The sequence below is a fragment of the Nyctibius grandis genome, chromosome 1, assembly GCF_013368605.1.
Source record: "Nyctibius grandis isolate bNycGra1 chromosome 1, bNycGra1.pri, whole genome shotgun sequence".
NCBI lineage: Eukaryota > Metazoa > Chordata > Aves > Nyctibiiformes > Nyctibiidae > Nyctibius > Nyctibius grandis.
The window spans coordinates 115,642,734-115,656,284 of record NC_090658.1 but is presented as its reverse complement, the minus strand read 5'-3'; the positions used below and the strand labels follow the sequence as shown (position 1 = coordinate 115,656,284).

Sequence of the window (13,551 nt, the reverse complement as noted above, 5' to 3'; positions counted from 1 at the left end):
TCCATAGCCTCCATTTAACTGTTCTTCAAATCCAGACAAACAGGCACAAAGCAAGAATAAAGCATTTCTCACCAGCAGACTCAAGACAGCTGTTTTTTCCTTAAGTCAAAAAAGAAAAACATGTCAGACCCTGAAGTATTATCCCAGACATATTCATGTAAACATCAATCAGTCTCCAAAACAGTTATGGATGTTTCCTAGAATTTCAAGTCATGGGGTCTGAAGTCCAAAGCAACTTTAAAAAATAATAGGAAAAAACCCCCAACATTCTTTTTAAAAGTTTGGAGAACGTTTGCCTATTCAAATGAATTCCTTCGGTGTGCTATCACCTGCATATTACTATCAGTCTATTGTATTCCCTATGCTCCTATTTTATTTGCAACAAATATAAGCATACATAATGCATGACCTTGTCATTATTAACCTAGTTAGATGAATCATACTTGCTCATAATTATAGATCAGCAAGCAATATACAGAAGAAAGATCTTACATGTTTTTCCCCTCTTTCCTGAGAAGCTTAAGCTGAACTATCTAAAAATATAGACCCATTTCTGGCACACAGAGAAGCATTAATATGCTGCAGCTCCTACACTGTGTGTATACAGGGAGCTAAAATGTATACAACTGCCTCTATATTTTGACTATTTTATGTTTTAAAATATTCTTTAAAAAGAAACATGCACAAAGGTGCAGGAAAGCTTCACAGAAATTAAAATCATCCTGTGTCAGAGGAACACTAGGAAGTTCCATGTGCTTTAAAAAACAGAAAGAAAAAAAAAATAGTTGACCTGGTTTCCACTTCCAACACTGCTTCTTTGGCAGACTCGCAGTTTTCCTCTGACAGCTTCCAACAAGATAAGATGACAGAGACAGGGTAATAAATTTAAACTTCCTAAGCTGGAGGAGGCTCAGAGAAGAAGAAGAAGAAATGGCAGGAGGGAGAACATAAAAATAAACAAATACATAGCTGCCAGAAGTGACGGTAGAGGCAACAGACAAGCCAATATTTGCAAAGGGGAAAGAAGATTTTCAAGTAGTTTAAGAGCCTATGGCTAAACACTGAAGCTCTTCGTTTGCCAGCCCTCCTGATTACTTTAATGAGTCTTTTCCAGAACAGCTTTGGATACTGGTGCCTGCAGTACTTTCAACAGGTTTTGTTTTCTAAATCCAAGCCAAAAAAAAAAAAAAAAAAAAGCCTTTTCACCACTTCAGAAGTTAAATACTTCTCTTAACACACAGATAAACAGAGCAGACCTTAAAACATTTTAAATTTAAACTAAAATTCAGGCAGTGAAATAGTGTATGGTATGACTCCTATTGCCATTACTAAATTCTAGATGCAGTCCATATACTTGGCTGTGGGCTTCTCAACCACCAATGAACTCGGGTGTGCGCAAGCGACGGTAGCAATGCCTGCCGACAACTCATTGTTTAAGTTATTTTCATTTTTTTTATGGCAAGTACTATTGGATTTAATACTTTGCAAGAATTTTCCCAGTGATGTGAGCTTCAGCAGGACAAGGTCAATCAACACAGCAGGGAACAAGTGGAAACCAGAACATCTGCTATAGATGAGACACAGTTTATTTGTCTGAACTTTGAGCTTTTAGCATCTAACTCCAAGACTTCAGAAAATTATGTAACAAAGACTTGCACCACAAACTTTTATCTTTGCACCATGTCTCCCTCTCACACACAAGGACACAACACTGCCTTTCCGTTGCCCTCACCTCCTGCCCCACCTGCAGCGCAGTGGTGTGTCCTATAGCAAAAACTGCATCCCACCAGGCTGGTGGCTGAGGTGGGACATCACCCACCACCCATGTATGCCATAGGAAAAGCGACTCCAGCGAAGCAGGAGCTGAATGCCACTAAGTGCCCACACCGAGCTGCTGGCTCACCTGCCTAGAAAAATGCCTTCGCACAAAAGATCGAGTGTCACCACCACCTACTACTTGGAAACAGCCCCTGTACCACCACCGACACACAAACTACAGGCTGGGAACTTCTCTATTAGGAAATGCAAGTGCAAAATGACAGGAAATACATTTTTAAAGGTATTCTTAACAGCATAAAGTGAAGAATTTTAAAAGCAAAGGAAGAGACTTGAGGTTATTCCAGCCCATCTTCCTTGCCAGCGGAGGAGAATTCCCAATTGCACATTTTCTAACTTAGGTTAAAACACTTAAGTGGTAAGCTTCTATCACTTTCTCTTGGACACTTCATTTAATATTTTCACAGTGAGATCTCATAGCAGTTTATTTTCCTCTTCCAAGATCACAGTTATCTGTGAGGCAAACCATAAATTTCTAATTCTTCGAAGCTTTCTTCATAAATCAACCTATTCAAGTCCTGATCATTTTTTGTTACTGTCATCTGAATTTCTTCCAGTTGGATCAATATCTTTTTGGCAAAGAAATAAAGATAAGATTCCAGGTAGAGCTGAACCCATGCCACTAAGGAGGAATTATTATGTCTTGGTTTATATTTTTACAAGCGTAAATCAAACAGTACTCTTATTTTTTACTCTCACCATTAAGCCAATCTTTCCTCAAGTATACCAGTGAAAAACGGAAACAACACAACTTAAAGCATTAAGCTTCACATATAATACTCCAGCCTCAAATATGTACCTCTGTAGCTTTTTTATGCACTTAACTAAGACAAGTCCTTCTAAACACAATATGCTTGTGAAGGTTCAGGCACCAAACATTTTTTTAAAACCTTAGTCTGAATTATTACCCTGGAAAGAAAATTGTGGGCATAAATTTCTTAAGTTCATTATATAATACAGAAAAGATCTTTCTTTCAGTTTTGTTATTTGTTACCTTTTACATTTAAGCAAAACGCCTTTCTTCTTACATTTAAAAAAAGAAGTAAAACAGGAGCATATGGTCAGAAAAATATTATCACGGTTCTTCCATTTCTCCTGGCTAAAAATCCAAGCATTATTAATAGAAAAACTTCTTACATGGAACCTCTTCCTCCCAGCTACCTTCCATGGAGTGGAAATATCAGATTCCAGTCCTCCCAATCCAGCATGTTTCATTAGCTTTAAATTTAAATAAATGAAAAAGAAAGGACAAGAATATGTAGAAGAACAACAAATACAGAAAATGGAATTTGTTAAATAACTACTTCATCTTCACATATCAAGTCCCTTTTCAAGAAGTGCTGACAAAGATGACAGGCAACTACAGATTTTCTTTCTTCTTGGTGCAGCAATCTAAGAATAGGATTTAAAGTAAGAAATATTTGAAGTGCAAACATGTTGCAATGAGCCTTTCCTTGTCCTAACATTTTTCATATTAACTCATACCTTTATCACTTGGCACTAAATTTATTATGAAAACAGAGTAATTAACACTATAAGCAAGTGCCATACAGGCTTAACCTACCTGGGAACTGTGGGTGCTACCATTCCATCAGAAATTAGCACCGAGGTTACCATCAAGAAGCAATACTGCACATGCCACAAAAGGTACCGTGTTACCTCTAAAAATGCCTCTAGTATTTTCTGATAGTTCACTACAAAAAAAGACATACTGATTGCTCAATATTCTTAAAAACATTTCTAATCCAGAAGTTGAAGAAAAACTTGTAGCGTGATATTGGAGCTACAGCAAGAGACAAAAAAATGCACAGTGTATCATAAACTGATCCAAACAATGCGAACAATGTGTTAGAAAGGCTGAAGTGAGTAGTTAGAAGGACCTGATATACAGTAAATGTCAATTTATTTCTTCTCTTAAAGATGTGTTTTATAAATCACTTCAAATGTGAAGAACCAAAGCTCTGCAAAGTTTTTCTTGAGCTTTATGCACTATTTAAAAGTGCACACATAAAAGAAGTGTAGCAAAACACTTATAAAAACCCCAACACCTGAACTTTAACTTTAATAGTTTACAGTTCAATAATTCGTTTCCAAGAAAAAAAACTTCAGCTGTTAATGAAATATTTTAAAACATTGATGTAAGTTAATGAAAACATCAAAGTCTTTTGGGAAGCCTTTAAAAATATTAGAGAAAATGAGAACCTAAAACCCCTGTTAAAGTAGAACAACTTTATAATGGCTTTCCTTTACTAAAGACAAGTTTAAGGAAAATCTTTTTGCAGAAGCACTTTAGAGCTACAGCTCTAAATGCCACCTAGGCCAAGAGCTGACAGAACACATCAGCTCCTGGAAACAGAAGCAAAATATATGACAAAGCAAAACTTGACAGTAGCCCTAAAAGCTTTGCCAGTGTTAACAGCTTTGGCATCTGTTCCAGTCTGAACATGTCCTCTCACTTCCTTACACATTCCCCACTCATTTCAGCTAAAATCTGCTGGGGAAATTCAGCGCCCTACGAAAACTCCAGGGATAGGTCTGTTTAAAAAGAGTACCTTGCAGAATGTTTTTAACAGCAGCAGGTTGTATGGCCCTGGCTACATTTTTGTTGAAACTATTTACAAAGTATGTTGGGTGCTACAAGGAAACACCAGAGGAGAGGGATGTTTTTACTGCCAACATGCTTAAAGCGTTCAGAGTTGGATACTTCACCACACTGTGAGAATGCGTGGGGCTTGTTTCACATACGGCTATGACTATAAAAAAATAACACCCTAAATTATTTCCAACCACCACACAGGACTTTTTACACTAGTCAATACCCTTGTAACCTCTTAGAAAACTAGACTTCCATCAGTGAACTTACGAACAGATTTTCAAAGTGACCAGTTACCAACAATTTATTCTAGTGGTATTAACTTCTAACAGGCAAAGTTACATAAAATTATAATTTTTGTTTTAGAATTCTTTTATAGCTCTAGAATTCTTGTTTATAAATCGGTATTTTCAAGCAATAATGTTGTTTTTTGTTTTTTTTTTTTTTTCATGTATTTCTTTCTGGAGTAAACTATTTTCCTAGAGAGACACCAAATTCAAGGACCATTAGGTTCCTCTGTTTCTTCAGTTTTCCTTTGCTAGTCAGGAGAAAACAAAAAACTTCAAACCTCAACAACATGAAGCATATTAGGAAAGAGCAGAACCTTACAGGGAACTGTCCTTCATGAGACAGTATTAAAGAAGAGAGAAGGTGTCTATGCTATTGCAATGGAAAAAAAAAATTACATTCATATCCATGCAAAATTATTATTTGTTTGAAAAATAGAGAAAATCAGAATCACAAACTGAGAAAAACTAAAGACTTGGCTACTGTCTCACGACATATCCTCTTCTTATACATACAAACTGAAGCAAAAATACACCGTTGCTAGTGAAAAAGCAGTACGTAGCAAAAAGATATAGAAATATTCCTTGTAGAAGACACACAAAACGCTTACATGGATAAGAAAAGGTACTATAAACATGCAGCTCACTTCCTACAGATATTTAGTTTTTATTTTCCTTTCCAGTTTGTGGAAGAAAAGTTACTCTTGTCAGAAACATTTTGCAAAGACAGTAATTACTGTTTTCAAGACAGTAATTTTTGCTAAATTTTTGCTAAAATTTAGCAAAATTTTTGCTAAAACGGCAACATTTTTTAGCTTTTAAAAGTCTTCTTGAAATATAATACGTCATTAAAAGTTTTCGAGGGAGGGGGTGCAGCTTTTAGTAGATTGCTTTTTAAAACCACCTAAACATCACATTTCCCAGATTCATTTGCCTAACGAAATCACCATATGTATTACAGAGAGGCGTTTTTAGTCAACAGAAGGTATCAATTAGAAGACACATTCTATTTCCCCTGCCATATGAGCAGTCTACCTCTGTATGGGAGACTCAGGATAACTGACTGACCCACTGATTCACAGATGCCTCTTCTGATACTTAATCTCAGGTAATATTTGTACATCCAGAGATATTCAAATCAACATGACCAATATGAAACACATTTCACCATTGATAAATACATTTGGGGCTAGATTCTCTCTCATCAATATCATGATTTGGTAAAAAGAAAGGACAGCATCAGGGAGTAAATGGGACTGCCCTAAATCCCATCAGCTGGAAACAGTCCCCAAAGAACTGATTATGATTAGCTGGCTGCGAACTATAGACATTTGGTCTAGACTCACAAAAGCATTTGATGTGTCTCCATCCCATTGATTTCAGCAGGCACAGACTTTTAAACACTTGCAGCAATCTGGGTCATCGCCCCTTCCTAGCCCCTGGTTTAAGAGTTCTGTAGTTCAAGTGAATTTGGGACTTATTCAGACATGGGAAGGCTCTAGCTAATAGAATGTAGTCAGAATCTGCTCTTTATTGCCCTCTGATTAATGTGAAATTGAGGCTGAAAACTCTCCATTCATAATTAAAACTCCCGTTTTTCCATTTGGCTCCATCCCATTTGGCTCACTGAAGACTGCTTACTGGCTTCAGTTGCAGGACTGGTCCCCAGTGAACACTACTGTCATTATAGCATTATGTTTGATTTTGTTTTCCTGACTCTCTTCCCTGAGAAGCAAGAGACTCTCTCTTCCATGGACAATAAAATTTTCCCTTTATAAATACAAACAGAAAGTGTGAAAAAATAAAGTAAAAGCAACATGAACACAGAGTAAACCAAGTTGGGTTTTGCTGGTTTCACAATTTTAAAGCAAATTGATATGTGCATTTTATAATACACATTATAAATACTTTATTGTGGGAACTTTTAGACATGACAATTGTTGGAAGAGGGTTTTTTGTTGGGTTTGTTTGGTTTTTGTAGAGGTTTGGTTTTTTGTTTCGTTTTTTTGTTTGAGTTTTGAGTTTTGCAAGGGGAAAGGCTAGGGCATGAGACATTTTCCTAAGAACAGTGGTTGCTAAAACACAAATTGTCTTCAACATAAAGAGCTGTTATAATTCAGAAATACAGCTTTTGTAATGGCCTTAAAATTTCAACATGTTTTTCTTAAGTAATTCTTACCAAATTTTTGAAGAGTGCAGTTAATTCCTTTGTAAACACAGAAAATTTTAAAAACGCTGTTCCCAAATCTGGGTCATCCCTGCAAACACAGTTGCCTCCAAATTTCTCCAGTGCTTGTGTATACTGTTCTTCATTTTCCACGTGAGCTTCAAAAAGAGCAAAACATGAAAATGTAATCAGTAAACGGTTATTGAAATTACAATTAATTTTTTAATAGAAAAATTTTTCAGAAGATTTCTTGCTAAAAACGTTTACTTGATACAATAAAAATTTATTATTTATATTTTAATGCTGATATGCCAGAAGTATGACATATCTCACTAATTCTGATTTATGTGTATCTATCCACATGCACTATAAAGGACAATGTGTTATCAAGATAAGACAATCACCTGACAAGTATCCACTCTAGAAAGACCCACAATATTTCTGCACCGTACTGGAGACCGCATAACAATTCCTAACTCCTGTAATGAACTTTTAGAGTCTTTTATTAATGGTCTCTGATTTTAACTGTGTGCTGTTAAGTTTAACTGTGTGCTGAAAAAAGAAACAGAAGAGATGAAGTGTGTTGGCAGAGTCCTGGATCTCTACAACAGAAGTCAGTAGATCAAATAACACCCTCAGGTCATCTTAGGAAATGGGACTACAAACTACATTACAGATGAGGACAAAACCCCTGTCCATGTTAGCTCTCCGATTCAGAGCAGCAGCAGGGATCTGAAGCAAATCCTATCAGTCTGCATTTATCACAGGCCAGTTCAGTTTTCAAAGCAGCTTTGGTTCACAACAACTAGATTCCTTTCTGAGACAATGAAACCAGCAGCTCTGCCCCAGAAGTGGTCCAGTGCTTATCGGAGACAGCAGGTTCTGAATCACTGTGTGGGCTGTACCAGTGCAAGTCATCCAGCACCCACCTAACGCTTCTGCCCTTCAGAAAGCTTTGAGATGCCCCTGTTGTGGGGTTATTCAGCCCAGGGAATGAGATGAAATCTAGGCCTAAAGCAAGTTCCCCTGATTCAAATATAAAGAAATCTGAGGGGCCTCAGTCTTAACTACTTCAACCTATTGATTGACTCCTAGGACACCAGATTACTTGCTTGTGTAGATAGGCATAAAAAGTCCCTGTCAATTTGATCTGTGGAGTAAAACAAAAAGTCTTTCTGAACCCAAGCTTAGTGACCATGTCAAGCTTGAGCACATGGACAAAGCACACCAAGTTTGCACCTGAGAAAGTTAATGTTGCCTATTTCTTATTCTAGCTGTGGCCAATTTCAAACACTTCAAAGGAAGTCAAGAAAAAAAAAAAAGCACACCCTAGAAAACGAGTTATGCATTAACATGAACAAAGACCCTTTTTCTTGGCCATTACATGAGATCAGCATAAACCCTGAAGATTATTTAGAGAGGATTAATCTGTTCAAACAAGCAATGATCCAGTTTCATTTCAAGCCCATTTGTATAGATCAACATATTTAATAACCAAAGGATCCTTGGTGCAATGTCCTTTCTCCAAATGTCTATGAATTAGTTACACAACCTGTTCAATAAACCTAGCATGCTCTAACTTAAAAACAAGCCTGTCTGTTCACAGTCCTATTTGGACACGCATTCAAGAACTTTATTTCTCAAGTAGCTACAAATTTTCTTTAATTTCCAATATATGAAACTAAAACCCTGTGGAGTAGTGGTATAATACCGTGAAATTAGAGACTTCCATAATGTACAGGCAGAATTGAAGTTACACAAACTGCATTAATTCTACAAGTTTCTACCTTGAGCACTTGAATTTGCAGCCTGTAAAAGATGTTTTTAAATTGAATGGCTATATGCAGACTAAGTCCTAGCACTGAAGTGTACTTGGTTTTCCTCAGCATCAACAGCAGGGGCTGAGCACTTACTAAACTTTTTGCTACTTGAGCTGTAGGATGGAAGTAAGGATGTTCAACTAACACTATCGTGTGACGTACACACACCTGAACAAGCTTTGAACGAACTGGCACAGATAGCAAAAACCAGGATGTGGCAGGTCGCAACTCCTCTAGTTCACACAGCTACCCAGTAAGGTGAATTATTTCCATATTGCTTTCTGCACTCTTACTGCTTCCTGCATCCAGCTTAGTGTACTGGAACCCAGGTGAGGGTGGAAGTCAGGGCACAATTCATACAGCAAAAAGAGAAGGCTGCCACTGCATGAAAACAAGGTGAAAAGGCTGCTACCATTAATCGTTGTAGTTAGATGTGCAATCAGCAGCTGAACCATGCTGACTTTTTACCTTAGGGAACAAGAGCTTTCTATTCCATACAGAACTCCCACGAGTTTTCCATTCCCTGGCATCCTAGGGACCATTCTTCTGGATCTATGTATCAGATTAAACAAAGCCAACAAACCAGCAGTTCAACACCAGTTCTGAGACATTCCCCAGAATGCTCATGGTAGTTACTGCAGCAATACTATTAGCTGAGCTGGTACTCCACAAGTGCTTCTGAAGAACACAAAATGGTATTTTTTCACAGAACCCCCCAAAATACTCTCCCTGCCCTATGGTTTCTTCCTGATGGATTTAAAAAGTTCCTCTACAAACAAAAGGTTCGGAATCTATCAAAAAAAGAAATCTGAGCCAGGTTTGTTTGAGGATTTAGAGGCTTTTTATGTACAAACTGGAGTCACTATCTGATCCTCCATAACGGTTTCTAAATTCACACATTAAAAAAGAAAGCCAAAACATGTATACTCAATACTCAGGGAACCCATACTAAAAATCCAGTAACTGTGTTCTTATAAGTGCAGGGCCACAGTTTTTGTTTTGTCAAAAGAAACCCCAAGGGCTGGCAGGTGGCTGGGTTCATGATATTTCTGCTACTGGAAGAGAAATGCCTCCAAACCTTTGTTGCCAAGATTGGGCAGCATGAATTTAAAAACTAGGCAAGGTACTGATTTTATGTAAAAACTGTAATGATTTGCTACAATGCTCTAACAAGTACACTGATTACGAGGCACACTGAAGTACTCAAAAATTAAAACAAAAAAAAAAAACAAAAAAAAAAAAGAGGAAAGGGTGCCAAATAAATATGTAACAGATGACACTGCTCCAGATGAATCTTAAACTGGACCCTCCATGATCCAATGATAACAGCTTCATTACGTTAGGCAAGAAGGGACTTCATTTCAACTAACTGATAAGAATTATACCACAACAGCAGTTCTTGTTGTAACCTTATATCTGAACACCAACATTCCCACAAGTTCTGTCAGATACTGGTGGCTTTCTAAAGTTGCCAGGACTATCTACTTTGCATATAATATAGGTTTTGTTAGCTCTAATTGCTATGAACTGCAAAGCAAGAACAAAAGCCAACAAAATGCTGTTTCTTATCCACAAAAACAAATGCTGTTTCTTATTCACAAAATGCTGCTGATCCACAAAAACAAAAGCTTCAGTTATTTTTTCAAAGATAAACACACAAAACTCCATGAGATTGGCACACATATACAGATGCACCCAGCAATAGTTCTTTGTATTTTTATCAGTGTTATAAGAGAAATATCTGACTGTGCATCACAACAATAAAAAATTGCAGCTCATCAGCTCTCTCTTGTCATGAAGTTCTCAACATACATAACTGGAAGCCACCAGGAAAGGTGAGGTTTCACAAAGCAGTAGAGCCAATGTAGCTTCTTATTGCTGCCAAAGAGAGTCATTTCACCCCTCCCATGCCCTCAGCTCTCGATGACACATATGCTTTACCATTTCAGGTGCTTATCTAATCCCAGTCAAGTTGATTTCACTGCACATGCAGCTTTATATGAGCTAAAAATCTCATCTAGGGATCTGCCAAGCACCAGGGGTGGCAGAGGAGCAGGTAACCCAGGCCTGGTGGAAAGAGGAGAGCATGGCTTCCTCACTTGGTAGCAGTATGCCAGCTAGATAGGTTCAGCTACCTCACAAAATTTCATCCTTACTGAGCTCATAATCAAGCAGCTAGTTCAAGACTGCAATTTAAATGTACATTTTTCTCTTCTCACAGTTACCCATATAACTCCTTCTAATTCAGCAAGATCATAGAATCATAGAATGGTTTGGGTTGGAAGGGACCTTCACAGAATCACAGAATGTTAGGGATTGGAAGGGACCTCGAAAGATCATCTAGTCCAATCCCCCTGCCAGAGCAGGATTACCTAGATCATATCACACAGGAATGCGTCCAGGCGGGTTTTGAATGTCTCCAGAGAAGGAGACTCCACAACCTCTCTGGGCAGCCTGTTCCAGTGTTCGGTCACCCTCACCGTAAAGAAGTTTTTCCTCATATTTATGTGGAACCTCCTGTGTTCCAGCTTGCACCCATTGCCCCTTGTCCTGTCAAGGGATGTCACTGAGAAGAGCCTGGCTCCATCCTCATGACACTTGCCCTTGACATATTTATAAACATTAATGAGGTCACCCCTCAGTCTCCTCTTCTCCAAGCTAAAGAGACCCAGCTCCCTCAGCCGCTCCTCATAAGGGAGATGTTCCACCCCCTTAATCATCTTCGTGGCTCTGCGCTGGAGAGCCTTAAATATCTACCTTAAATATCATCTAGTTCCAACCCCCCTGCCACAGGCAGGGACACCTTCCACTAGACCAGGTTGCTCAAAGCTTCATCCAATCTGGCCTTAAACACCAGCAGGGAGGGGGCATCCACAACTTCTCTGGGTAACCTGTTCCAGTGTCTCACTACTGTTTAAATCCTCCAATGTCACCAATAGAAACTACCAGGAACTTACCCAGACCAGATATGTTTATGGCTTTGACAGATTTCTTCATTTTATAGAGAACAGTTCGGTCAACATCCAGAGCCTAAAACAAGAGAAAAATTAAATGTGAAATACTGCATTGTCCTCTGGTAAACCTATGCCCTGGAAATCTTCTGTAATTATAACACTATTACGTTAGTTAACTTTATTTCTGTAATTAATAAATTACTTGCCAGTTGCTCCCACCCCCGCCCATACAACCTATTCTGTCCCCTTGTCCACAAAAATACATCTTCCCTCTTTTCCTGGTGACCAGCATCACGTATACCCAGCACCATCTAAAATGAAACTATTTACACAATATCTTCTTCCTATGTTAAATTATTAAAGAAGCTTAAAACAGTTTCAACGCATCATGTGCTCTGATACTGCTGAAGAAACAAGTAATATCACTTCCCCCAGTAGAATATTAAAAATGGAATTTAATTTCAGTTTTCCTAGGTAATTTAGTTAATTAATTGCACTCCCAACCATGTGAACTTTCTCACTGCTATGCTAAACAAAATAAATTGCATATCTCTCAAATATCTTTCTCACATTTTATCACTAGGCAAAGCTTTCACCAACACAACATAAAATTCAAGTTTAAAGCCTATCCAGAATACTCTAGCACATATAACCAATTTGTTTCAAAGAAAGAACTGGAAGCAGGAAATGATTTTGCTTGCTGAATATGGGTAGACCCAAAAATGTGCAATTGTTCCGGAATGAAGAAGCAGAATTATGGTTATACAAGTGATTTTAAAAAAAGATAAAATCTTTGTGAAACTGCAAGAAAATTTAAGTATAAGTTCCAGAGATGGTGATGTCTTTAGACCCCACTAAAGAACAATACTGAACACTACAAATTACATTACGTCAAGAGCTGTTTAGCATTATACATGCTAAAAAAGCATACAAAAAGCACCAAATTCATTCCAGTTTTCATTCAAAAGATTTCAGTGAATCACAGCAGCTACACATCTGACCTACCATTGTTTTATTGTTAATAATTTGTGTAAGAGAACTGATGCAGAAAAGTCAGTCCCTAGGACCCTATCCAACTATTTTAACACACTGAATGCAAAAAGAAATATTATCCCTCATATTTATGGGAGTATTCTTAAACTGAATCCATTCAGACCACAAATAGCTGAGCAAAATCTTTGCAGCATTCCACAGAAGCCAACAGATTTAGATGTTGCCTTAACATTAACATAATAGTGCCATGGTACTGTTATATCCATTGGAAGTTTTACCTCCAGCATCTTTATAGTTCACATCTGAAACACATTAGCAGGAGAAGTGCAGAGGCCTTTTCACCTGGAATTCTGAAATACAGAGGAAGGGAAAAAAAAAACCACCCTAAGGCAGCCCACAAAAGCCACACACAGCTCTATTCACCCTCTTCAGCAATTTGATCGCATCCACTGTAACAAACCCGTACACAGTGTGATCTCAAAGGTTAGATTAGTCACCTGTCTGGATGGGAGTACACGAAGTAAACTCCCTCATTGTGTATTCAGTGATTTCTAAAAATAACCTCAGAAAAGCACCATCCGATCAGCTGCTACAGAGGAATGATAATTTCATCGACGACTGCATCAAAGGACAATTACCCTCTTGGAGACAAAGCGAAAGGAATGTCTCCAATGACAAGCATTACAAATAACAGTCCAAAGAGAAGGCTGACAGACAGAGACTTGAAAGTTATAGATTCAGTTCCCAGCTAAATCTCGGATTTGTGCGTGCAGTTGATAAATTATTTAATCTCTGCACCTTAGTTTGGGGGAGAGGGAGAAGAAAAAAAAGGCGACAGTACTTCTTAAAAAAGCGTTGGAAGGATAAATGCATTGGATGAATCACGAAGCACTTGTACTAC

The 13,551-nt window shown here is 37.9% G+C and overlaps 1 protein-coding gene across 2 annotated transcripts in view; it reads right to left on the bottom strand.

Annotated features, from left to right (window-relative positions):
- ASAP2 (ArfGAP with SH3 domain, ankyrin repeat and PH domain 2) overlaps window positions 1–13,551 on the bottom strand; it is a 104,470-nt gene that overhangs the window by 65,055 nt on the left and 25,864 nt on the right. For both annotated transcript variants that reach the window (XM_068398217.1, XM_068398225.1), the window contains exons 2-3: window positions 11,661–11,733; window positions 6,896–7,041 (exon numbers count right to left, since the gene is read on the bottom strand). In XM_068398217.1, coding sequence (XP_068254318.1) covers window positions 6,896–7,041; window positions 11,661–11,733 — 219 coding nt within the window. The remainder of the gene's footprint in view (window positions 1–6,895; window positions 7,042–11,660; window positions 11,734–13,551) is intronic.